This window comes from Mangifera indica, chromosome 12 (assembly GCF_011075055.1).
Source record: "Mangifera indica cultivar Alphonso chromosome 12, CATAS_Mindica_2.1, whole genome shotgun sequence".
Lineage (NCBI taxonomy): Eukaryota > Viridiplantae > Streptophyta > Magnoliopsida > Sapindales > Anacardiaceae > Mangifera > Mangifera indica.
In genome coordinates, this window is record NC_058148.1 from 6,837,479 (window position 1) to 6,864,770 (window position 27,292).

General features: G+C 31.2%; 3 protein-coding genes across 5 annotated transcripts; 2 read left to right on the forward strand and 1 right to left on the reverse strand.

Moving 5' to 3' along the window:
• Window positions 1–3,374: 3,374 nt before the first annotated feature.
• LOC123192965 (cytochrome P450 72A397-like) lies at window positions 3,375–9,981 on the reverse strand. 3 transcript variants are annotated; one of them, XR_006496982.1, is made up of 8 exons: window positions 9,582–9,981; window positions 9,207–9,406; window positions 8,126–8,770; window positions 6,557–6,707; window positions 4,984–5,160; window positions 4,467–4,636; window positions 4,240–4,352; window positions 3,375–3,780 (listed from the first exon to the last, which is right to left on the reverse strand). XR_006496982.1 is itself a non-coding variant. In XM_044605690.1 (7 exons), exons 1-7 carry the CDS (start codon window positions 9,787–9,789, stop codon window positions 3,673–3,675), a joined length of 1,659 nt encoding a protein of 552 aa, XP_044461625.1. In that variant the 5' UTR covers window positions 9,790–9,981; the 3' UTR covers window positions 3,375–3,672. The 3 variants fall into 3 exon arrangements, 1 of the variants encoding a protein (XP_044461625.1); XR_006496981.1 differs by having other exon boundaries at window positions 4,240–4,367; XM_044605690.1 differs by lacking the exon at window positions 4,240–4,352.
• Window positions 9,982–13,335: 3,354 nt separating this feature from the next.
• LOC123192320 (vacuolar protein sorting-associated protein 25) lies at window positions 13,336–16,933 on the forward strand. The gene is made up of 7 exons (XM_044604823.1): window positions 13,336–13,495; window positions 13,850–13,926; window positions 14,621–14,760; window positions 15,988–16,041; window positions 16,178–16,266; window positions 16,359–16,434; window positions 16,610–16,933. The coding sequence occupies exons 2-7, from the start codon at window positions 13,868–13,870 to the stop codon at window positions 16,729–16,731; spliced, it is 540 nt and encodes a 179-aa protein (XP_044460758.1). The 5' UTR covers window positions 13,336–13,495; window positions 13,850–13,867; the 3' UTR covers window positions 16,732–16,933.
• Window positions 16,934–19,889: 2,956 nt separating this feature from the next.
• LOC123192319 (65-kDa microtubule-associated protein 5) lies at window positions 19,890–25,247 on the forward strand. The gene is made up of 11 exons (XM_044604822.1): window positions 19,890–20,144; window positions 20,735–20,938; window positions 21,117–21,362; window positions 21,463–21,678; window positions 22,242–22,397; window positions 22,511–22,670; window positions 23,048–23,199; window positions 23,599–23,686; window positions 24,472–24,545; window positions 24,631–24,705; window positions 24,864–25,247. The coding sequence occupies exons 1-11, from the start codon at window positions 20,085–20,087 to the stop codon at window positions 25,116–25,118; spliced, it is 1,686 nt and encodes a 561-aa protein (XP_044460757.1). The 5' UTR covers window positions 19,890–20,084; the 3' UTR covers window positions 25,119–25,247.
• Window positions 25,248–27,292: the final 2,045 nt, after the last annotated feature.

The window sequence follows — 27,292 nt, forward strand, 5'->3', positions numbered from 1 at the left end:
TTTAAAAAGGTCTTTTAGGGATTTTGTCGTCATTTTGTACCCCTCTTTTGCATTTTGGTGACAGGGATGCTTTAGATTTTGACACGTTTCATGTAAGTGCCAATCGACGGTCGAAAGAAGGCGTACCTTTGCTTGCTGTCTAAGCAAAAACTAATTAATTAATTACTTTTACACTATATTTTTATTATATAATTAATAATTTAAAGATATAGATTATAATTATTATTAATTTAGGTTTTTTATTTTTAATTTAAAATTATTTAATTATATTATAATATATTATTTATATATTTAAATTATATATTAAAAATATGTATATATAATTTTATTATATTTTTATTGCCAAAAGATTCTTTCTTATTTCTTTAAAACACACAAACCAAATAATTTTATAATTAATAAATGGGAAAACCGAGAACCAACCATAGTAAGACACACCTTCCCTTTTAAGGTGCGATCAGTTGTCTTTAAATAATAAAATTATATATATATTAATATATAATTAAATAAATAATTTTAAAATAAAAATAAAATAATATCTAATTATATAATAATATATATAAGTGTATATTTATTTATATAATTAAAGTGAGTATACATAATATTGTTTAATTTTGAAGTATAAATCATTATTATATTTATTAAATTTAATATATTTTAACATATATAAATAATTATTGTATTAAGTTAAAAATAATAAAAAAATATTAAGATTTTATTTAACTTAAATACCCTTAAGTATAATTATTCTAAAATATTTTTTATATTATTTGTTATATTAATTAAAAATAAAAGTATTTTTTCTCAAAAAATTAAAAAGTAAAGATATAATTGTAATAAAATAAAGATTACTTTAATTTTTTAATAGCTCAGCTAGAAATGATAATAAAATTACCTCTTATCCTCTTATATTATCTATTATATTATTATTATTAATAAAACGAAATTTAAGTAATAAAATATAAATTATCGAAATTATGTTTTTCAATTGTTAACCAAACACAATCTTAATGTTTAATCACAATAAATATTTGGGTACCAATTTTTAAATACTTAATTAGATATTTAAATAAGCCCAAAGGATTATTTCCCACCTAAGTTTAGTTATGTTCTTAAAGTCACACTTACAGTATTTGAAAAACCTAAAGTTTCACTCATTGACAAATTAAGGTTAAAATTTTCTGTTAGAAATGGGAGTAAAATCGTTATTTTACTAATAATATTAAAAAAATATAAAACTTATTATATTTTCTGTTATAAGTTTTAAAAACTAACAACTTTACCCCTATCTAAAGTTTTCTAATTTTGAAAAATCATATTTTTCTCCCAAACTTCAGGTTTTTTTCTTCTCTCCTCTGACCACCATCTCCAATGCTGACGAACTCTTCTCTCTACCTTAAAACATAGGTTGATGCTTCCCATCTCTAGATCTCTTCGTCTCTGACAAAAAGATCTAGAGATCTTTTCATCTCTAACAAAGAGATCAGTATTTTCATCTCTTTGTTTAGACAAAAAGATCTCCTCCAAGAGGTCGTTATGTTGCATCGTGTGTCGACCGATGTTTTAGGGTAGAAAAAGGAGGTTATTGGCGTCAGAGATGGTACCCCGAGGGGTGAAAAAAAAAACTTTAAGTTTGGGGTGGGAAGGGTGGGAAGGGGGGGAGAGAATCTTACTTTTCAAAGTTAGAAAACTTTTGATAAGGATGAAATTAGTTTTTAAAACCTGGGGAGAAAAATATAATCAGTTTTATATTTTTTTAAATATTATTAATAAAATAATAATTTTACCTTTATCATTTCTAACGGTAGTTAGTATATAGGTGAGATTTTAAGTTTTTCAAACTTCATAGGTGTGACTTTAAAAATGCAATTAAACTTGGGGGAAAGGGGGTAATAGTCCTTTGGCCTTTAGATAATATATTATTGTATGATTAGACCATTTTTAATTAATAAATTAATATTCAATTATATAATAACATATCATTTGAATATTTGATTAAATATTTAAAACTGGATACATGTAACATTATTTATTTAAAGATGATATTTTTTCTAATTTTGGTTAAAAGTCAAACATTTATTTTAAAAATCAAAGAGTATTTTTAATTATTTTATAAAATATATAAATATTATAAAATTAATTTCACTTACACTTAAATACAAATAAATTAATCTTCCCTTACCAATTTTAAAATTTATCACTTAGACCCCTATATTCAAGTGAAAAAGATCAATCCTAACCCTAATCAGTCCCAAATTAGTAATCACAACAATTACAATTAAAATTAGAGTTAGAACATGGAAATCATATCAAAATGATATAATTCTATCAAAAATACATTATATTAATGAGATTTTCAACTAAATTCGCATAATTTTAATGTAATTCTAATCATTGTTGGTGATTGTTTAAAAGTTTGAGTAGCACTATACACACAAATTTGTGCACAAATGATGATATATTATCATATGATTAAATATTATTTTATCTCTAATTTAAAATCACTCAATTACATAATAACACTAATCATTCGTGCATATATTTAAATATATTATTTGTACATATAATTTTATTGTTTAAGTTTTATAATTTATTTATTTTTAAATAATAAAAGTGAATCAGTATTTTTTTAATGTATATTAAAAAGTTATGAAATGATATTTTTACCATTTTAATATGTGTATTATACAAATTAATTAATTTCACTAAAACAAAACAAAATGTTCTCCTAATTATCCCTAACTCTACCCACTTCAAAATTAAAAAAAAAAAAATCAAAATTTATCATTTTAGTATAATTGGGGATAAAAAATAGTTAGTCTCCCATAATAAATTTGTTGAAATTCTAGTAATTAACATCCATACCAATTAGAATTGAAAACTGGGATTCATACAATATTGAGCACTAGCAAGAATTTGTACAGAGGCAGCAGTGGGTCGAGTCAGGATAGCATTGGCATAGGCCATTGAAATGCTATATACATAGAGCCAAACCAAGTCTTACAGTAATGGACCAGGCCCACCAACCAACCCATTAATTTTTTTAATTTAATTTTTTTCACATCATCTATAATAACTTCCCTGATACCTAGGCGACTTGACTCATCTGCTACAGTAACAGATCGGGCCTTTCATGCCGGGCCGCAATGCCACTACTTGTGTCGCATAAGAATAGTCCAAAATCACTACCAAGTCCAAAAACTATATCAATTTCACAACATAATTACTAAAAACTCCACCATTTCTCATTCCAGCTGATTGTTCTTTCAAAACAACCAACAGTTCCAACCTTTAATCTAAAATGAAAATGCATGCACATTTAATTTCACAAAGCAAATAGCTGAAGCACTGTTTTACGCATGATTCAGTGGATATGGTGATACAATATGAACCCTCTTTTCTGGAGAGAAAAAAGTTGAAAGATAACAAGTCTTTTTCAAGTTCAAAGATGAGGAAGAAAACAACAAATACATAAACAGGCTCACAAGGCATAAAAAACAAATTTAAAAGCAGTGAGGGAATTTAAAAAAATGAGTCACAAAACTGTACTCATGCAGACATGATTCCCCCATAACAGCTAATGAGCCTAAAACACAACATCTTCCCCATTAGGAAAAATTAATTTGACAAATGATTTAGTAAGAGACATAGCATGTGTGTGCCTTCTCAATTTTAGGCGTTTCTTCGCACGAAAATTATGTCAACACTAGGAAGAAGCTGGTAAACACAACTGTTCATAATTGGTTTTGGGTTCTTCTCCGACCCTGGCTGCAGCCTTATCTGTTACACATTGATTTAAACAGAGAATAATTACATTTCAAAATAAGACTACACCAAACAAGTATATAATCCCAAAAATTTTCAAAGCTGAAATCACATCGCAGAAGTTTAGAACTTCCCAGTCTATGCAACACATGCCAACCATGTCTTATTTGAATAAACTTCTTAAAATATCACTTCAGACTCATACATCTTTTTTTTTTTTTTTCTTTTGGCTTGTTAAACCTTTATGTCACAAAATCACTGCAATGCTCTAATAAAGGCATGGCCCAATTGATTTAACTTTGCTAATGACCATTGCAGTGGTGCTCTCCAATTGGCATAAGTCCACTGAACATTATCTCAATAAGCAAAAATGTTTAATAAATCACTACTCTTATGTATTTACAAAGGAAGTGATTGCAGCGTTCCATACCAAGAATGGCGCCCTAAAAATTACGGAGTAAAGAGAAACTGAACCTTTAAGAAAGCCGACGGTCAAACACCAGTACCCAAACAGCTACTAAGTTTCAAATGGGAGCAATAAATTTCATTGGAGCCATATTATCAAACACTAACATTTGTACGATAACCTGTGAGGCTAAGCACTGAGAGTGTAGTGTAATGAAGCAGCTAAGATTTGAAAATATACACATGTATGTAAGAATATATTTTGTCAAAGAAACTAACAAAGAATTAGCACAAACCTCATAGCTTTCGAGCAGTGATGCAAATAAAGTAGCAACTCCATGAATAACAAATTTCTGGCCAACACAGGCACGACTGCCAGAACCAAAGGGAAGAAATGCTGCATTGTCATTCGGATCCTTCAAAATGAATGAGGTATTTCTTAGATCCATGTCCTCCTTTGCAGCACCTGTGAACAAGATAAATACTACAAATGTTCAACCCATCATCATATGGACTAAATGGTTGGAGTAACTGAAATGCAAACCTGGAATGATCTCTGCAATCGGAAACATCTGTTCGTATATGATACAGAATAATTTACATGTGACAAACTATATTACCACAATATAACACTCATGATTTTTAAAACAAAGCACATTTACATCATACAAGTGCGATTATGTCATGCTACCACATAACAGGCCATTTCCTGGCAGACACAGAACCATAGCCATCTAAAATAGTCAAGACCATGTGATTGGCATATATTAAGTAGAAAGAAACTTTTACAATAGAAATGGGTAAGAGTAAAACCTGTCAATGATGTATTGCACAATTTATCAGGTTGCTTTCCAATCTCCGACAAAAAACGATATGGATTAAATTGGCTAGAATCACTTCCCCAACTACGCTTGTCTGTTTGTACCAACTGTACAGGTACAACCAGCATGGCTCCAGTTGGAATAGTCACACCATTTTTAAGAGTCAAATCTTTGAGTCAAGAGAAGGGAGTGGAAAAAGAAACAGTCAGCTACACATTTTATAAATGTAAAGACATTAGCATTACCAACAATGAAGCAAAACAGTAATACAGTCACATATCTAGAGTAGGACAAAAATTCAAAGCAGGTGATTCAGACAGATGCCAAGAGATTTAGGCAAAATAAAGAAAAAATGAGAAAACAATGAATCAGATCTTGGCTGTAAGAATGTATAAAATTGTTCGAGATGCTAGCTAAAAATGATTAAAAATAGATCAGATAACCTGCAAAGTGATAAAAATATAATTTTTATCATACTAAGCTTATGCGGTGAGAAGCTAATCTCTTATGTTACTGTCAGATAGAGAGACAAGCTCTTTGCCACTTGAAGATACAAAACATGGAGGGCAAAGTTCTAGCAGATGACTCGAATCCACAAAAAAGAGTTCTTGATGAGAATATAGCTTTTACAAATTATAAAAATATATAACCTAAAACATATACCTAAATATGTGCGATAACAAACCCATTTATAGCAAACTAACTAGAAAATCAAATTATACAATGATAATGAATATCTTTAAGTAAAAAAAAATCCTGGAAACTCCACAAAGGAAAAACAAGTTAGCGAAATAACATTTCTAAATCTTCTATTCTACATTGCAATTAAAGACTATCATTAACCTCTTTTTCTCATAAAGTTCAACATGTGCAACCTTCAGAGATTTCAATCAACACAACATTTAACACCCCTTGCAAAATGGATAGTGAAAAAAGCAAAGGTCTTGTCACAGTTTGGTCCAAAAAAAGCTCATAGAAAATCAGGCAGATAAGCTGCAACAGTGGATAAAAAATTAATCCTTTTTCTCTTCACGGTCATTGAGCACTGAAGTTTTGATATCATCTTCTTAAGACAGATTGAAATAGAATTTTGTATTTCCCTGTTCCTAGAGGTTTCGTGTGCATTTGATGGAACATGAAGACTCGAATACTACTGAGATATTGAGTGATGGCACTCTTTTGCATAATTGGACAATTGGGACACCAATTTACATATAGAAAATTACTGCAGAGACACTTTGCCTACACCCAATGAATAATTTGGGTCACTAGCCAAATAGGATGAAAAGCAACAAGCTTGCAGGAAGTAACAGCTCATTCTACTTACTTTCAGCCTAAATTGTAAACTTTTTTTTGTAGGAGTCAAGTTTTTCTATCCTATATTGAAAAAGCAAATTGATGAATTTATGTCTTGTGTGGTGAAACAGATGGTAATCATTTGCAAATTAAATATCCATGTTGACATCTATGCATTCCACTGCAGAAAAAGTGACTCAAAATATGAGAAGGTCTTCAGCATAAAGTTTCAAATAAAGCAATCACCAAAGAAGAATGCAATGGCTCACCATGTTTCAGAGAGCATCTCTGTAACAAAGCTCCTGCAGGCAGAAGCCGAGCAGATTCATAAACGGTTGCTAATAATAGGAGCATCTTACCAACACATTGTTGTTCTTGCTTCACAGACCCCTTTCGTGCCATAATTATCTCCTCAAATATCTGCAAAAGTATCATTTAAACAATAAATATAAGAAACAATCCAAGAACCCAATATGTAGGATTCCAATATAGCAATCAAATACTGATTTAGACCAACATGTAAATACAATATGTTACATGGCAAAAACCTCTGCAAACATACACAAGAATAAGACAACTAGCCACAAATTTATATATACTTCAGGCAGAGAATTTGTCATGCTTATTTTGAAGATTCAGAAGCATTTATATGCATGTGAGATTCTTAATAAGCAATTCAGTCCAAATACTTCAAGCACCAAGCTTAGCAGGTACCTCATCAGCTGGGTTCCAATCATTAAAAAATGTGTGGTCTACACTTTACTATTGCTTTCTTATGTTTCATATGTGATCTTTTTTCTTGTTTTGTATAAGAAACAGAAAAGGCTATACTCACAGAATAAAGATTTACAAAAGGGAGAATACCACCTCCCAGTCCTCTAGATTAGTGTCTGACCTTTAAGAAGATCAACACATAACCAAAAGCTGAGATTTCAGTGCTGCACAATAAAAAATAATAGCTGCTTTTCTCTCTCACCAAAAGCACTAAACCCACAATACACAACAAAGCACAAAATTTCCAATCACTCAATAAATTAGTAGCTGAAAAGTGTAAAATTCAATCCTTCTACGAAATAAAGTTTTTGTATCATATTTTTTTAAAGTCGTAGGACAGAAAAGAACATGTGGTCCATATTCTACTCACACTTCTACAATTCACACACCAACAAGAACAAATATATGTTTGGTCTTTGCCACTGAATAAATTAAAAGGTGTTAGTTTAGTATGAGCTATTGTCAAAGCTAGAATTTGCTGTTCCCTAGGTAACTTTACCTTCCAAATGTATGTATAAATGCACTCTAGCCGAAACATGACTTTGAGGACTACACAGAGAAAGTATGATCAAAGCAAAAGAGCAATATGTCATGTCCAAAGAACTACTCCTTACATATAAATAACATAAACACAGGGAGTCCAAAATGAAACCGAATAGAGGGAGGAAAGCTAGAATAACAATGAAAGGGAAAAGAAAGGAAACTCTATTATTGTTTACCTAAATGCATAATCACTAGACAACCACCTCCATACAAGAGATTGAATATGGAAAATTAGAGGCAAACAGCAGGAGCCATGCAACGATGTAAATCAAAAAAAGTGGACCAAGTTTGAAAAGAAAAGAATACAGCATCTAGATAGATGCTATTAGCCTATGAAAAGTTCATGAAGGATCAGTGGCACCACTAAACACATCAAGTTTTGCAAAAGGTAAGGTTCAAGAACTTAAATGTTTGAAGCTACACTCAATTGAGCCCATTATAATTTTAGATAAGACTAATTTAGTTCTGACACTATGAACACGGAGAAACATTGTATTTTAATGGAGAAATTTGATGATTACCTTATCTTGTATCTCCTGATGTATAGCAAGCCTTGCCAGGATATTAACTATCAAACCAGTCGTGGTTAAGTATCCATGAAACATCACACCCATAAGATTACCACATGGTTCTTCTCCGACATTAAGATTCCCATTAAGCTCTTGTGAGAATAAGTTATCAAGTAAAGGAATATCAGAACAAGACATTCCACCTAATGCAGTTTCCATTCTGGTATTTGAGGTTTCATTATGGGAGCTTTGATCCAAATGACAAAACAGCTTGCAGTTTTTCTGGCATTGTTGAACAATATCTTGTGTTAAGCATTTCAATCTTGAGCACAGATGCTGGTACCTCCAAAATCCACGTTTCCAGAAGGGAGTAACACTATAAGAGGCCCAAAAGCAAGCATCCTTAGCTATTGTCATAAGAAGCTCCTCATAAACAGTTGCCTTAGGCCAAGCCAAAAAGGCATCACCAAAAATTGTGGCTCCCAACATAGTAAAAGCCATGTGTTGAGAAACCATTTTACAATCAGAACTTGCTTTGCCCAAGATCCCATGTATTCTATCCATGACAGAGTCCACGACCCTAGTAGGAATTACATTTTCTCTTTCAAGAAACCTTTCATTCAACTCCAATGCTAACGATTCTCGTCTATTTTGCACCTACAGTAGTCAAACTACTCATTACTAGGGAAAAAATAAAATAATTTTAATATTAAAATGGTCAAACAAACGAGAACTTAAGAGTTCTCCTGTTAAGTAATCATTGAATACCCATCACTACATGCTCAATAAATTATATAGATCTAAAAATTTATAATAAAAGATCTGAAATTGGAAAATCGGAAACATATAGCAAAAACTATTTCATTAACCCCAGTTTTTTCAATCAGGCACTTTAGATTCACTATAAAAAAACCAAGACATCATATTTTCTATTAGGTTATTCATCAAATGATGGAAAGAATTTTTTATGATAAGTCATGTCTTGAGTATGAGAAACTATAATTTCAACAATAAAACCAACAGCTTAGCCTGCAAGCGAACAAACCAACCCCTTAACTACATCAAGAAACACATATATTCATACACTATCTACCTTATCAAACGATGAGGCGAAGAGGCTGGACTGTCCAAAGGCCAAACTGAAAGCCCTTCCAGTCAAAGGCAATTTATCCTCAGCCTTCAAAAGCATCTCTTTAATAAGCACCGGCTCTTTAACAGACACCAACAATTTAGTTGGACCCAACCAAACCTTGACAACCGATCCATACTTTTCATGCAATCGTGACAAAACCTCTGCAATAGAACAGAAACCATTAAAACCCCACTTCAAAAAATCCCAAATCACCCAAAAACACTCCCAAATCAAGAATGGGATTGTGACAAAACATCTATAACACAACAAAAACGATCCGAAAACCACTTCAAAAACACCTCAAATCATCCAAAAACATTCAAAAATCACACTCACCAGTGAAACTCCTTCCAGAAAGGAGGTGGGTATGTCCATAAAAGGAAGAACAAGGCGGACCAGGAATGGACTTAGCCTGGAACCACAGAGTGAACAATTTGAAAACTTTTTTCAACAAAAGCACAGTGATCGTGATGAGAGATATCCAAAGAAAGGCGTTGAGTTCCCACTTAGCATAATCCCTCAAGAAAATGGAAGAAGAAATCATTGTTGTTTTGAGTTGTGCATTGACTTCTTGTTTGGTTTTGATTTTGTGTAAAGAAGAGGGGTGATAGATGTACGGTGAAACGTGTGCCACGTAGGCCTGTGGGACGAGGTTTCAACGTTAAGTCGGTTCGTCGTCTTTTAATGTAGCACCAAGTCTCCGGTCACCCGTGTTATGGGGCAGCTAATAAATAGGGAGTTGGCAACTGGGGATAACATCACTCCATTTTATTAAGGCTGTGGCTGTCAATGCGGTGAAGCAAAGTCGGTAGCAGCTTGTTAGTAAATATCGAAACGAAAAAAGAAACTCCATTTTAAATGATAAAAAAAACTTTTATAAAAAAAATTGTCAAAAATTTAGATTAAAAAACAAAAAAAATGTGTAAATATAAATTTAATATAATATATTATTAATAATAAGTTTCAAAAAATATAATAATATCAAGGAAAATTATATTAAATACCTATTTTACCTTTTTATTAAGCGAAAATATTCATTTCTCCTATTCTTAGGTAAAAATGTCTTAATTTTTTTTTTGAATATCAAAATTACCTTTCATTCTCACTCTCGTTACATACACTTCTTATATTACTTAAACACTCACTTTCACTTTTATTTTTACTTAATATCAATTACTACGGGTTTATTCGGAAGGAAGAAATTTATATTTCTAAATTCAAATTAAAAAAATCAATTCGTAAAAACTACATTGAAAATAACATGTTAAGAATAAATAAATATATTGAAATACCTTATAATGTCAATAATAAAAAAATCACTTGAAAATCTGAAAAAACATATTTGAATTTCAAAAACTATGCGTTCAAATAACTTAGGAATGAGAAAACCAAAAAATTAATCTGAAATTTCGTAATTACATCGTAAAATGTGTCCAAAAAAACACAAAACTAAAGAGACAAATTTCAAATTTGAAAATTACATATCAAAAAAGTCAAACCTGGTTACAAACAAGCCCAAAATCATAAAAATCGAAAATCTGAAATTTGGTAAAACAAAAAACTGCATAATACACAATGAAATAGTTTTATTTTGGCCTCCAAATTTGGTGCAACCGGTGAAGCTAGTTGTTATAGAGCTCAAAACGAGCTTCACGTTGATATATTACAGGTCTCGTAACTTTTCTTGGATCAAAAGTTATGATCATTCAAAATCTGTCTTTTATAAGTCCTATATTTTAAAAAATTAAATTTTCACTCAACTCACAGTTTTCACGGACTGCCCCACGGTCCTATAGTTTTAATATTTATATATATATATATATATATATATATATATATATATATATATATATATATATGTAAAGAGATATTAAATGAGATGAGATAAAATGTTGACAAATTTTGGTATTTTAGTTTCTAAAATAAAAAAGAAATGAATTAAAATATAATTAAAAGATGGATGCCATTAAAAAAAGAAAATTATGTAATCCTTTGTACATACCCCATTCCATTCCAATTTTGACCTAAAATTAAAATACTCCGTTTTATCTGCAAATTAAATTCAAATTCTTAATAGAAGGATAATGATATATGAAGTTATTAAATTTTTTTTAAATTAAAAAGACTAAATTTTTTATTAAAAAAAGGCCAAACTTTCAAAATTTCATATTAAAGAAACAAAATTTTCACAATTTTTTATTGAAAATACTAAATAAATACAATTAGAATTATTATTTTGTTTTAAAAATAAGATAATTAATTTGATACCATTAATAGGAAATAATAAAAATTTGGTTTATTTAATAGAAAAATTTTAAAATTTGGTTATTTAAAAAAAATGATTAAATACTTTCAAGTTTTTGGTGCTAAATGATTGAAAAAGAAATCATGTATAAATATTTACTTTAAAATTATAGTTATTTTTTTATCAATGTTATGCATTAACGTTTGAGTAAATAACCTAGTATATAATTAATTAATGGCCAAACGACTATTTCCCACCCAAGGTTTAGCGTTTTCTCAAATGTCCCCCCTTTAACTATGGAAATACCAAACACTCACTCATGACCGGTTAGATTTAACAGAACTCTAACGCCTAAAATTTAATCTCATTTTCCCCCCTAAAAGTTTAAAAACTAATATTTTTTCCCTAAGCTAAGTTTGAAAAGATTGCATTTTCCCGGGTTTATTTCCAAACCCTTCCAATTTCCAAACCCTTTTCCGTCACTTTCTCCGGCACCATCACCGACCGTCTTCCCCTCCCAACGGTTTCTCTTCCACCGACGACCCCTCTCAACTCGATCTCAACGCATCCGATGCAAAGAGAAGCCGTCTGGGAAGAGAAATCGTCTTCCCAGATGACGAAGACGAGATCAATCGATCTCCTCTTCGTCTTCCCAGACGACGAAGACGAGATCGATCGATCTCGTCTTCGTCGTCTGGGAAGACGATTGTCTTCCTAGATGAAAACGACTCGTCTTCCCAGAGGACGACGAGTCGTCTCGTCGTCTTGTCTTCGTCTGGGAAGACATCGTCTTCCCAGATGACGACGAAGAACTTCGTCTTCCCCGACGAAGTTCTTCGTCTTCCACAGCTTCTCCGACTCCGATTGGAAGTCCAAATGGGAGGAAAGAGATCTCCAGAAGGTGAGGATGCTTCGGGAGGGAGAGACCGTCGGCAATGCTTCGGGAGGGTGAAACTACGATTTTTTAAAACTTAGGCTGGGGGGGAATTTTAGTTTTTAAAGTTTAGGCGGGTAAAATATATTATATTTTAGTTTATTTTTAATATTCTATAGAAAATGACGATTTTACCCTTATCACCGTTAGAGTTTTGTTAAATCTAACCGGTCATGGGTGGGTGTTTGGTGTTTCCATAGTTAAAGGGGGGACATTTGAGAAAACGCTAAACCTTGGATGGGAAATAGTCGTTTGGCCTTAATTAATTGAATATTATTTTGTTTTTAATTTAAAATTATCTAATCACATGATAATATATCATATATATATACACATTTAAAAATATATGTACATAATTTTATCATTATTTACTAAGTAATTTTAAGGATGACAGTGTAATTTTAACCACATAAAGTCTATTTTACCATTAAAATTAAAAAAGGGAAATTAAATAAATTAGCCTAAGCAATAGAGGCTTAAGCGAAATTTTCCCAAAAATTAAAAATTAAGCAAAAATATCATATTTAGCTACAACAATTAAAATGTCCTTATATATAAACAAAATAATTTTCATATCCCTATCCAATTTTTTCTTGAATTCGTTGTTGAAATTCAGAGCAAATCCCAAGAATTGGTTCAATGATTGTTCAACTTCTTCGGAATTTTTTTACTGCAAAAATGATAAAGAAGATTAATATATCATTTTTACTCTTGTTTGAATCATTTTATTATTAAAATTATTCTGATTTGATGAAAATTTTGAGGATTAAATAGTTAGGATTTTGGTTTTAAATAATGTATAAAATATATTGATTTTTGCTTCTTTTAGTTGAATTTTCACCCTTAAAATTACAAAAAAGGGAAATTAACAAAATGAAATATCAAATAACTAGTAAATAAATATCCAACCCAAAAAAAAAAAAAAAAAAACTTGAAAACTCAACTCCATCGCCCGCTTTCCAGACGTCGCGATATCACTCTGTCAAATCCCTTTCTGCCTTCTCCATCTCATACCCACCGCATCGTCACCGTCATAGCACAGGCTGAGCAAATAGCAACCCACATAATTGGGTACATATGAAACTATTATTTTTTCAATATTTTCTTATTTTCTTTAATTGTTTCTTAATGGTGATGGAGTTGCAATGGGGTTTGTCAGATATAGTTGTTTATTTTTTTGTTTTGATGATGAAACTCTTTGCGGCGCCACTTTTGTGGAGTTTGAATTCTGTTCAATTGAAGTGTTCCATTTTCCAGTTTATTATTTTTTTTTTTATGGCAATGAATTCCATTAGATGTTGAATTTCAGTTCTGTGGAGTTAAGGTCTTTCAATTGAAGCATTATAATATTTAAGAAAATTCAGTTCAAAGGTAAAGCCACTAATTCAGTTTCTTTTAATTTTAACAACTTGTTATTTTTTTCAGGTCTGCAGTTATAGAGAGATGCAGAAATTGGGTGATTTCAAGCTTCCAGCGTTCTTCAATTACCCACCATACTTTACGTATGCTCTTTCTCGATTGACGTTTCATAAATTTACTGGCATTTTACTATTTACTTGCTGGTTATTCAGATATTGGTAAATACAAATAGGAATTGTAATCTTTTACATTTTTTTTATTAATGTGAATTAAATTATTTATAATCTCTCTTTGAACTGCTCGCTGAACCTCTTTCTATGAGTGATCTGATTTTAGCATCTAATTTGTAAGATGCCTAACATATTAATTTGGCAAATCATTTTGAATCAATTGGTTTAACTTTAAGATGCAAGGTCTCATAATGGAATTTAAAATTTCTATCAATAAGTTTCATCCTCATCATTGATATCATGATTGATTGTGTCATAGACAAGCTTTAGCATTTGATATTTGATCAGATGTTCTCAAAACTTATCTCTTTATGAGAATTTGGTTGAACTGTTGGACCATATATAAATCCCAGTTCTGGATATAGCCATGAAGAAATAGTGCTAAGTACCTTTGCACTTTCAATTTGTAGGAAAAACAGTACTCAATTTGATAGCCAAACCAAAATTTTTTTATTTGCTTACTAAAATTAACTTTTTGTTTTAAACTATTTTTAGTTTTTCGTTATTCCTGATTCCTTTTTCCTGTCTAGGTTACCTTCTTGATTCTTATTTTGCCTTGGGATGATTCATGTTTATATTAACATGTATTTTTTTTGTTTGTTTTCAGCTTGCAACCAGTGAGAGACACTCGAGAGAAGCAGGTACAGCTTTGGAAGGAACTTATTCTTGATTACTGTAGAACTCAAAAAATATTTGTGATTGGACTGGAGGAAGAGTTTCCTCTATTCTCGAATCCTGTTATTGAAAGTAAGATTTATATTCTCACTAGGTTTAATTAGGTTGCTTAATCTTGTGATTGACTTTTTAAACACTTTGTTACACTTGTTTCAATGTCATATGGAAGATTGTAATAAGCTTTAGGAATGTTTACAAGATTAAAGTGTTTGTGTGTTTTTTCACTCTGTAAATGGAAGGTATGCTTACTTGACAGAAGGCATGCTGTTGTTAACGACTATTGAGTGAGGAGAGAAAAAAAACTGCTTATTATATAGTATTGCATTAATATTATTTAGGTATTCCAATACATCTTAAACAGAAAATATATCATGATCATTGTTACTATGAATTTGAAGTAAGCTCATCACTCATGAGCTAGTGGCCAACTGGCCGTTTTACTGTTTCATCTGCCCTGTTTTGACTTTCACCTGATGAAATGTGTATATGAATGAGACTTTTTTGGCTATTCATTTATACTTTGGAGTAGTTATGGTATGTAGAAGTTGGTGGTATATGATCTAGATATGAGGTTGTAATGTGCAAGATGGCAATCTTTTTATTTTAGACTTGAAGAGAAGAATTCTGAATGGGATTGGGTAGATCTTAAGTCACTAGAAAGAGTATGTATGGCTTACTTGTGCATCTGGAATTGCAAAGTTGCATAGGACATAAGAATTAGAAACTTCTATTGTTTGAAGAAAGTAATTCTCCTATCATAATTGTTGTGGGCTACTTTCTCTACCCTTTTCAAGGTGCCTTGTAATATCCTGATTACATTTTGCTCATAGACTTAAGTTTGGATATATTTGTCTGTTAGTGTATTTAATCTGTGCACTTGTGTTTAACATTTGTCTTCACATCATTTGTATTTCATATTTGAAGCCCTGGGATCATACAAAGAATTATCTCCAGGTGATTGTGTTTGTGATCATTTACTTAGATTGTCAACTTAATTCCCCATCTTTTTTTAAGCCAATGAGGCAATTAACATTGGTTCTAACATGACAACACTTTTCATACATCAGTTTGTTATTATGTACAACTTGATTTCTGTAATGTCAGATGGATTACCTTAGTGATTGTGTTAACTTATTAGTAGTTTGTAAAAATATTGAAAGGGTTGTTACTTTTCTTTTTCCACACTGCCATCTATGTTGTATATACGGTTGTTCAGAATTTGTTCCTTTCTTCAATAGGTTTCCTGTCTCACTTTATCTCTGCTGATCAGTTATTATACAATTTAATTGTATCCTGCAGGATCTCTTAGTAATGAGGCTAGAGAAGCATTTCTGTCAGCTTTAGTTTCAGAAGGTTTGTTCCGGTGCTGCCTGGTTTGATTTTCTTTAGTTTTTTTTTTCCTTTGCTATATTTAATGGAGACTTAAAAACAATGTTGTAACTTTTATACATTCAACACATAATTTATTAATTGCCATTCTGTTTAACAGGGCGAGCAGAATGGTTGGATAAAGGACATAGGAAATGCCTTATCCTCTGGCACCGGATTCAGGACTGGGCTGATATTATTTTACGCTTTGTGAGTTATATGTGATTTTGATAAAAACTTTGCTCTTTTATAACCAATTTCTTTGTTAGTTTTTTTCATATAGTCTTCTGTAAATTGATTAGGCAAAAGACAATGGATTAGAGGATACTGTAACGACAGTGGAAGAAATCCGAACTGGAATTGAATCTCGAGGGACAGGTAAACTAGATGCCTTTAGTATTTCATTGCTTCCTCTTTCTTTCTCTATTGCAAACATGACTCAATTGGCTTCATAATTTAACAGAAATCAGGAATTTATTTGTTTTGCATTTGTAAAGTTTCTGTCCATATTGGTTAATCAATCTCTCTGTTGCTCTTGCATCATGTACCTCAGAGCTTCAGGGGATGGATCGCACAGTTCTCATGCGAGCTCTAAAACTACTGGAACATAAGGGGAAGCTTACAATCTTCAAGGGCACTTCAGCTGATGATGAAGGCGTGAAGTTCTCTGTGTAATTGATCAACCATATCGATTCATAAAGTTTATTAACAGCATGTCACAGGCTGTCTTGCTGTCACTGTTTGATCTAAAAGTTAATGTACATAATTTTCCTTGGCATGTAATGAACTGGACCAATAATTCTAGTGGTTTTGTTTCTTTCTTCTGGCTTTTGGAAGATATAAGCTTAAAAGTAAGGTGGGCAGAAGAATTAATGAAGCCACTGTGTTTTGAGATGGCACAAATCATTCTTAAATTTTGTCCTCTCACTGATGTCCAAATAAACTGGGTATATTTTACAAACAAACAAACTGCCTTCATATTCATATTTTGATTATTAATTAAATACTTAGTCTTATTTATGTTATGAATCTAAAATGATATATCATTCAAAATTAAAAGAAAGTCACTTTTAGTAATTGGAGCCATTCGATGAAAGAAAATAAAAAGAATAATGCTATGTATATATATTTTTGATATATAATTTGGATACATAAATGATGTATGTGATTGAGTATTATTTTATCTTTAATTCAGGATCATTTAATCACATAATAATATATTATTTGTGTACTTAAATTGTGTATAAAAAATATATATACGAAATTTTATGGAAAATGAAAACGTGTTTAGTATAGTTGTGTAGTCTAAATGTTAAATTACATTTCCTCAATGAAACCATTTTTCTATGATATTAATACTACTCACTTATTGAAAATCAATTTTAAATTATTATATAGCCTAAAAGCCTTTTTACTTCTCTATCTTTTCACTTACACCCTCTCTTCTTTTGAGTCAATCAAACCGTAGTCATCGCTCTAACCTCTGGCAATTATCTTTAGTGCTAATTCGACTTGTAAACCCATTTTTGGTGTCAATATCTCTATTTTTGACTTTTTTTTAATGATTTTATTGATTTCTCTCGATAAAACCTCCAATTACTCAAAATAAATAACAAACAATGATCTCCCTTTATAGCACTATTCAATCTTTCTCTGGTTTTTGTTACATGAACTTCGCTTTTCTTGGTAGTCTTCACATTGTGGCTTAATTGCCAACAACAGTGATGATGAGATTTAGTGGTAATTAGGGTATTAGAATTGTAAATACAAGCTTTTAAACTTATTAAAGGACTAAATTGTCATATTTAAAACTTTTTAGTTATATGTGTAAAAGATTTATTTTTTAATTTATTTCAAATTTTATAGATGGCGTAATTATTTTTCCCCTTTACACCATCAGTTTTTTCAAAAAGAGTATGATTTTGACTAAATAATGCTTCTTATGCCATCAAGGTGGGTAAAGTGTTCATGGGCCAAACCTTGGGTGGTAACCTGTGACTTACTCTTGTCTAAAATCATATCACGCAACACAAGTTTGAAAACAGCCAAAGGACTTATTCACCCCCCACCCCCTCTTTTAAAAGTTTGTTGTTTTCTCAAGTTTTTTTTATTAATTTTAAAAATTTTATTTATCCATCTATAAATGATTAAAATTAATTGAGTTTATTAGTGATATTATTTTCCCCCTCTAAACCCTAAAAATTAACAATTTCTTCCATAACTCAAATTTTTAAAAACAACATTTTCCCGTTAGGGTTTTCAAATTCAATTTTTTGGCAATGAAGAGTCTTCTCCTGTGATCTCTAAACAATGTCTCTTTCTCTCTGGTGCATCCTCCTTTTGACATTATACGACATCGTCATCAATGAAGACTAATCATCTTTGTCCAGAGACGAAGACGTCGTCTTGTCAAATTGTCTTCGTTGACGATGACGTTGTACAACATCAGAGAGAAGACAACTAGAAGGAGAACTTGCCAGAAAGGAAGAGACATTGTCTGGAGATTATCAGAGAAGCCTCTTAATCACTAAAAAATTAAATCTGAAAACCTTAGGGGGAAAATATTATTTTTGAAAACTTGAGTTAGAAGAAAATTATTAGTTTTTAGAGTTTAAGGAGGGAAATGAAATCAAATTTAAATTTATTTTTAATATTAAATAATACTCTTAACTGTCTATGAGTAGATAAATATGATTCTTAAAATTAATAAAAAAAACTTAAAAAAACAACATACTTTGAATGAAAATAAGTCTTTTCACCTTTGAAAACACATAAAAGGAATGACAAATAAGAAATTAATCATCTTCCTAATGTGACGGGCGATTGATTTTTGTATGCAATTTTATAATTAAAATATGTATTTAAAATAATAATTTTTTCTTTAAGACAGAAAAAATAAAAAATATTATAAGAATAGATAACTTTTTATGTAAAATATTAATTTTTAGTATCAAACGAAAGGGTCTCTGGCTTTTTTTTTTTTTAACTTTTTATTCCCCGTTTGATTAATTTTTTTTAACTGGAAATGAACGTAAATATGACAAAAAATTTTAATAAAATGATTTAAGTTTTAACATATTGAGCAATGAAATAAAAACGGCCAAAGTACTATTTCACATCTTAAGTTTTAATATGAAAGTAAATATACGAGATTTGAAAAATCTAAATATTTATTTATGATTTAATTTTTATAAAAAATTTAATTAAGGTGAAAAGATAAAATTGTCATTTTCAATAATAATAATAATAATAAATATATAATTTATTATATTTTCTCTTAGTTTTAAAAATTAACGATTTTATTTTTATCAGAAGTTTAATAACTTTAAAAAATTACATTCCCCTCACTAAACCTAGGGTTTTTATCTTTTTTTCATTTCGACTGTCTCTAAACTTTTGAAAACTTTATTTAACCCTCTATTCAGTTTCATATTATTCAAAAATCTAGTGACCACTCTCTTTGTTGACCAAGTTGATATCGATCATTGTTTCTCTCTAGCGTTTGAGCTACTTTTTGAAGATGATGCGACCCTGTTTCTCCTTCATTGTGTGATGCCCCAAAGATCTTTTCCTCGCATCGTACCCAGTGTGTAGGTGTGTATGGGTAAATGTTTGAGTTTTTCCTTTTACTATAATTGGAAATTTTAATGAAAATTGACTTTGGGTGGTTGTTTGGAGTTTTTAAACCTCATGGATATGTATTGTCTTTGTATTAAAAATTGGGTGGGAAATAGTCATATGGCCAATAAAAAATAAGTAATTGCATTTTTTTTGAATAAATTTGAAATTCATTGATTTGGGCGCCAAAAGATCCCAAAGTTTGTAACGCTCCCATTTCAAGAGGGATTCTGTTCTGTGAATGTCCGGTCTCCCTCATTCAATCATTTATTCATATCTTCGGGATCTCCATTTTCCAAATTTAATCACTAATCTATTTCCTTCTTTCATCTTCTTCTTCCAACAAATTTTAGGATTTCGATTGGCAAGTTTCAGCTGTTTATTCTTTCTCCAGCCTTAAAATTACAACTATGCCCCCCTCGCACACGCAGTCAACCACCACTTGCGGTTCTCTCCTCCAAGAATTACAGGTTCTTTCTTCTCTCATTCTTACCTCTGTAGATGCAGGGTTTTCTTTTGTCAACTATGGAAGAAGCGCTTTTAAAGGACGCAGTGGAAGTGCTTTTTTGATATTAAATAGCACTTTATTTAACATAGCTTTTCAACTATGTCAAAAGCGCCCTCAAGTAACTATGAACTGCTTCTGAATGTTGATTGCCATTTCAATTTCAAGTTCTTTATGTAATTAGTTATTATCACTTGCCTCTTCTGAGAGTTTTTTTTTTTTTTTGTTCAATTACGAGAAGAATTCTTTTAATTTCATTTAAAATTTTTGTAGAAGGAGAAATGAATAAATGAATTTTTTTTTTAATTTTTAGTTTTTAGCTTAACTTAACCTGGGGTATCTGAATATTGTTCTATGATGGAAAATTTAGTGATTTTTTAATACTGAAATTAAATTTTGGAGTGTGTTTTTTGCCTCTTATTGCATTTGGTTTGAAATTTCAGTTTGGTAGAGTTACATTCCCTTTTTACTTGTTTATGCGTGTGTATTATTTAATTTCGTGTTCTATCTGTAGACTGTAGTTTTGTGTGCTAATGTTTTAATCTTTGATATTAGATTATATGGGATGAAATTGGGGAGAGTGATAGTGATAGGGACAAGACGCTTTTAGAACTTGAGCAAGAATGCCTTGATATATATCGTAGAAAGGTTGAGCGAACCAGAAACTACAAGGCTGATTTGCATCAAAAACTGGCCGAGGCTGAAGCTGAAATTGCAAACCTTATTGTTCCCTTGGGTGAACACACTTCCTTTTCACGGGTTTGGTCCATCTTGCCTTATCATTTTTCTTGTTTATAAATGTGACCCGTATTTGCTGTTGTGAGTGAACTTATGAAATTGTTCAGAAACTTTTTCGTTTTATTTGGCAGAGGAAAATTGTAATTATTGTATACTGAAAGTTATGCATCAATTGATTAATTTTTGGCCATATGTATAGGGAAATGGCCCTCTTAGGCAGCAAATGTCTGCCATAAGACCTGTATTGGAAGACTTGAGGTCAAAGAAGGAAAAGAGAATTAAAGAATTTTCAGAGACCCAGTCTCAGGTTGTCTGGATTTGTTCTGAAATAGCAGGAAATGGGCAGTCTGTTCATGTTTCTGATCCACAAATTGATGAATCCAACTTGACTTTGGAGAAATTAGGGGACCTTAAGGCATATTTGCATGAACTACAAAACGAGAAGGTTCCTTCTATGATCATCACTTGGAATTTTGTGTGCTAATATAAATGCAACAAATTTTCATTAAACTTATGTTGGCTTCTTTGTTTGGCTTAATTTGCAGAATCTTCGGTTGCATAAAGTTAGGAACAATATCAATACCATTCATGAGCTGTCACTTGTGATGTCAATTGATTTCCTTGAGATTGTAAATGAAATTCATCCGAGCTTGACTGATCCAACAAATAGTCAGTCAAAGTGCATCAGCAATGACAGTCTTGCTAGATTGACTGGTGCAATCCATTCCCTAAAGCAAGAAAAACTACAAAGGCTTCAGAAGGTGATTTTTCTGGTTGATCTCCGAGTTGTGTGTGCACATGTATGTGTGTGAGTGTTTATATGTATGTTTGTATAAACAAACACTCAACTACTAAACAATGTAAATCCAAGTAACATAAACATAAATGAACAAAACAATAGATGCTTATATTGATTGATTGTAATATTTACAGAAACAGTGGCTTCTGATTACACCATTTACACCCTAAAGGCAACCAAAAATAACACCACAATCCCACTGACTGTTGAGAGGCTAACACTCTCCTTTCCCATGTGTTTTCTCTCAATTTTTACTTCTCTCCGAGTTGTATGTGATTGTTTAACACTATAGTGGACATTTTCCATGTTGTAATGGGTATTTATTTTGGTTTGTTGTAGAAAATATGAATAATTTTTGTTCAATTGATGACACATAAATTTTTCACTGCCTTTTCTGTCCAGCTAGTGTATTTCTGTGCCTTCAAGCCCGCGTTCAAGGGTGAATTTGAATAATCTGTTGCAATAACAAATTATCAGATGACACTATAAACCTTTCCCTTATTTGGATGTTTTTGTTTTGTATAGCTTCAAGGTCTGGCTAGTGCATTGATAAAGCTGTGGAACCTCTTGGAGACACCTGTCATTGAGCAAAGAAAATTTGACGATGTTACTAGTTTGGCTTCTTCCTCGAGTGATGAAGTTGTGCGACAAGGATGCCTTGCTCTAGATGTTATTGAGCAGGTGATTATTATTGTCTTTTACTAGTGTTTGAAATTTGTTGTTTGTAGGGAATGTTGTTTGTTTGTTTGTTTCATTGTAGTATTTTTTACCACTGCTTTCCGTATTGTTGCTAGGCAGAAGTTGAGGTAGAAAGATTAAATAATCTGAAAGCCAGCAAGATGAAAGAGTTGGTATTCAAGAGGCAAAATGAGCTTGAAGAAATCTACAGAGGGGTTCATATGGATGTAGATAGTGATGCAGCACGACAGATTCTCATGAGCTTGATAGATTCAGGTCTTAATCCTATATTGGAGTTGATTAGATCCAACCTGAATTAATTGAAGTATCTAGTTTTTGTTTACACCCTTAATATAGAGCTTTCACTCTTTTCTGTTTTGGATGAAATCAAATTGCATTTGACTACTATTTAGACTATCTATGGTTGTTACACTGTTTCCCTTTGGTGATACATAATGGATGTTTCAAAAATTTATGCAGTTTGCACAACCCTGGTACATTGCACTTTGTTCATTTGATTTTAAATAATTTAAAAAAAAAATTCTGAACTAGACTTTAATTTTGTATATTTGAAAATGGCTATTACTACACTGTTCAATCAGAACTAGCCTGGAATTGCTTTATGATTATTTTTCTAAAACCTGTCTCCACAGGTAATGTTGATTTGTCCGATCTTCTTTCAAGCATGGATGATCAGATAGCAAAAGCCAAAGAAGAAGCTTTAAGCAGGAAGGATATCTTGGACAAGGTAGAGAAGTGGAAGCATGCATCTGAGGAAGAAAAGTGGCTTGATGAATATGAAAAGGTATATAGCATTAGTAAACTATTTATATTATGTGCCAGCGCAATGTGGTTGGTCTATTAGTTCACGGATTTGATCTTTAAACTACTAATGCCGAATTTATATTGACATGCAGGTTTATTTGAATGTTTTAGTATCCTAGAAAATTAATTATAAGTTAAATGATATCTGGTGATGCATCAAATTGGAACATTTAGTATTATTCTAGAATTAGTGCAGTTTAGAGGATGAACTTGATAAATTACTCCTCAGACAGAGTTGAACCATTTGTACTCTTCTCTTTTTGAAAACATTCGAACTCTTATTTTACAGAAATATTTGTTGTAGTACTTACATCTTTGAAGTACTAAACTGCTACTCTGTTCATTTCATTCTTTTCTTTCTCCTTTCTACTATCCATAGGATGAAAATCGATATAGTGCTGGCAGAGGAGCACACAAGAATCTGAAACGGGCAGAGAAAGCTCGAATTCTTGTCAGCAAAATAACATGTGAGCATACAATTATCTTTTATAGAAGTACTTGTTGGACACTTAACATCATTTGTTTGATTCTGATTGGGAAACTTCATGGACTCCAGCCTATTGTTTCATACACTAAGATCGAGCCCTGTGATTTCAAAACTCTCTCCTTAAGTTTCCATCATCTTTGTGGCCAGTTAACCAATTTATGTTGCTATGGTATTTAGGCAATCTAAGGGATGCTTGGTCGGTAAAGACAAACAGTTTTAGCATATGCTACGAGTTTGTCAGACAGAAGCTATTAAAATTGATGTAGATCTTGACTGTAATCTGGAAACGCCTCCAAGAATTTTGGTTTTGAAATTTTTCCTTAGCTGAAAATGTGGTCTACATTTATGAGTACTGAAAAAAAATTTACTAGGAATCTTTACTCGAGTCTTAAACAAATGGCACAGGATTTTAAATAAGTTATATCTATGAATTTAGAATTTGGAGCTTCTTCTACCCTAGAATAAACGAGACTTTGCAAATTTCATTTGCAGTATCAATCTGTACAAACAGGAGTAATCAAGATAGTTCTGATCTGTGATAATAGTTTTTAAATGAATAGCATTGCATAGATTGAAATGTGTATAAAATTTTGGATTTAAAGATGAATTTCTTGCAGGAAAGAAGATTTTGTTCCGAGACTTTTGTCTCTAGTGAAAGATCAAATTTCTTCATTGTGTGGTTTCTTTAATTTTTAATTTAAATTATTTTTTATCTTTAGAGAAATTAACAACCGTAATATAATTCTTAATTCTCTTCTTGATCAGCTTTAGTCGAAAATTTGACTGCAAAAACAAAAGCTTGGGAAATGGAGAAAGGGATTCCCTTTTTGTATGACAAGGTGATTGACAAATCTTGGGTGCTTTATGGTTCATTGTTTACCTAATTTCTTAGTTTTCAGTCTCTAAAATGTTTTCAACTTCCAGGCACCCCTCTTACATATAGTGGAAGAATATACAATGCAACGCCAACTAAGAGAGGACGAAAAGCGTAGATCTCGAGTATGTTTTTTGATGCAACTCCCAGCTATCCGTTTTCTTTGCCTCATACATGGCAATTTAAGTATATTATATACATATTCTTTTAATTGACATTCTTGCAGTCTTGGCTCATTCAATGATTAAACCAGCTTAAACATTGACCCTCTGGATGATTACAGGAACAGAAACGGCTGCAAGAGCAACTAGCTGCAGAACAAGAGGCTATATATGGTTCAAAGCCCGCAATAAGAAAGCCTTTGGGTCAGTCCAACAGCGTGGTTGGAACCCCAATGAGCCGTCGTGCAATGACACCATCGAGCCGCCATGGAATGTCAGGAGGGAAGGATAATAGAGAGAGTGGCAGGGTCACACATGCAATTCCTTTGAACTACGTAGCCCTTCCAAAAGATGACTCAGTCTCTCGAGGTGTTTAGACCGCTGGCTGGTGTAGGTTGTAACTACAAATGATGCACCAAGGTAAGAATGATTTTTACTCATACATGCTATTTTTGATGAAAGACGTTAAAATTTTCATTTTATGAGAAAAGCAACCTTGGATTAAATACCTTAATCAATGTCTCCAATCATAAAGAAACAATAAATGTGGCGAAATGCCTTGTGATGTACGTAAAATAAAATCATGCAAATTAATAAATTGAAAATTCCCCAAAAAAAAAAAAATGAGATCACTAAATTTTTTTCAGATAATTAAAATTATTTCCAGCAACGATCCATTTATTTTGACTAGTGGGTTAGGTCAGATGCCACTTTTCTTTTCTTTTCCTTTTTTTTTTTTTTAATTAAAGGCAAATCAATTCTCTATAAAACAAAATTAAATGCTTTGTTTCTTACGTATCATGTATTGCTTTGGAATCCTTGACACAATTGATGACGTGTGCTAGTATAATTTGTTGTATGACATCATATGATAATTGTAGTGGCATAATATCTTCATCCCATGGAGCATCTAGTTGTAGTATAGTTTTAATTAGATTGCCATTTTGTAATTGAATGTTTAAATTTGTAAAGGGAGATTCCATTCTACGTATTCCACAAAATGGAGTGGAAGAATTAAGAATAACTCAAAGGTTGAAGGTGCAAATGGAGTCATGCACCAACACTAATATTTTATTCAATCATGGTGTGGACATGAGATTGAATGAGTAATTGTCCATCTCATTAATATATGAAAATCACAATTATAGACGAAGAATCATAATTAGAATTGAAGTGATAGTTGCGTTGAAGAATCTTGTACCCATTAGTGTAACAATGGAATCCTACTTCATCTTAATTAATTGTTTACAAGGCTGAAAGGCTTGTTCTTACCCAAGGTTAAGTGTAATTTCAAACTCTTGTTATACAATTTTTAAAAACTTAAAGTCTCATTCATAAATAAAATTTTATTAAAATTCTTAGTTAAAGTTAAAAATAAAATGTTTATTTAATAAAATAATTTTTAAAACTAAAGTTTTATTAGTTTTCTCTTTCTTATTTTGAAAAATAACAATTTTATCTATAGGATTTTGAAACTATCACCGAAGATTATGAAGTTCGTCCTCTTTGGTCGTGTTCGTCCTCACATCACAACTATCTCTTTTTGTTGATTTGTTCTTATCCACTGATTAAAGTGATTAACTTAGACAAAGACGATTTTGCTTTTATTGAAAGATATCACTATTGTCGCGGGGGGGGCGTGGTTTTGACGGGGACAAGTCAATAGGAGGAGATAAGTTAGAAGGGAAAGTCATGCGGCCTGAGATGGTAAATTTTGTCATTTTCAGCAATGGTTTCAAAACCCTAAGGGTGAAATTGCTACTTTTTAAACTTTGGGTGAGGGAAAATCGTTGGATTTCAAACTGAGGAGGGAAAATGCAATAAAACTTTAGTTTTGTTTTTATTTTTTTCGTTAAATGAGATTTTGCCTTTAAAATTAATTGATTTTTTTAATAGAATTTTGTTCATAAGTAAGAGTTTGAGTTTTTAAAAGTTGAAAGGTATGAGTTTGAGATTACACTTAACTTTGGGTGGAAACAAGTCTTTTGGCCTTGTTTACAATCAAACTATATGTACAATTTTATGTACAAACAATGATATATCATTATATAATTGAGTGTTATTTTATCTCTAATTTAAAACTATTTAATCATATAATGACATATCATTGTTTATATATAAAGTTGTACATATTCTTTGTATATGTAGCATTACCCAAGTGTTTAACTGGTCTTATACTTTCTTCATAGAGCATTTATGCTCATGATTATCAGTTTTTGAAAATTAAATGTCATTAAAGACAGTGGAACTTTAATTCAAACATTAATAAATTATAATAAAATTATGCCCACAAAAAATAATATATCATCATGTAATTAGATGTTATTTTATTTTTAATTATTTAATCACATCATAACATATTATTATTTATATATAAAATTATGTGCATAATATTATTCAATAAATTATATATAAAATAGGATTAAGAAACAAAGGAAGCTCTATTGTTCCCTTTGAATCAATTCTATTAACACGTTGGTCACGTTTTCATACTCTTATTCATTAAATCAATGTAACCATGCAGTATATATTTTTTTGTATATAATTTAGG

Excerpts from the sequence above, each read along its gene's own strand:
- LOC123192319 (XM_044604822.1), top strand. The coding sequence starts at position 20,085 with ATGCCCCCCTCGCACACGCAGTCAACCACCACTTGCGGTTCTCTCCTC. Across the intron at positions 20,145-20,734 it reads CTCTCCTCCAAGAATTACAG|ATTATATGGGATGAAATTGG; the intron begins GTTCTTTCTTCT and ends CTTTGATATTAG. Across the intron at positions 24,546-24,630 it reads TTCCCTTTTTGTATGACAAG|GCACCCCTCTTACATATAGT; the intron begins GTGATTGACAAA and ends TTCAACTTCCAG.
- LOC123192320 (XM_044604823.1), top strand. The coding sequence starts at position 13,868 with ATGCAGAAATTGGGTGATTTCAAGCTTCCAGCGTTCTTCAATTACCCA. Across the intron at positions 13,927-14,620 it reads AATTACCCACCATACTTTAC|CTTGCAACCAGTGAGAGACA; the intron begins GTATGCTCTTTC and ends GTTTGTTTTCAG. Across the intron at positions 16,042-16,177 it reads GTCAGCTTTAGTTTCAGAAG|GGCGAGCAGAATGGTTGGAT; the intron begins GTTTGTTCCGGT and ends TCTGTTTAACAG.
- LOC123192965 (XM_044605690.1), bottom strand. The coding sequence starts at position 9,789 with ATGATTTCTTCTTCCATTTTCTTGAGGGATTATGCTAAGTGGGAACTC. Across the intron at positions 8,771-9,206 it reads TCGCCTCATCGTTTGATAAG|GTGCAAAATAGACGAGAATC; the intron begins GTAGATAGTGTA and ends TGACTACTGTAG. Across the intron at positions 6,708-8,125 it reads ATCAGGAGATACAAGATAAG|ATATTTGAGGAGATAATTAT; the intron begins GTAATCATCAAA and ends ATACTTTTGCAG.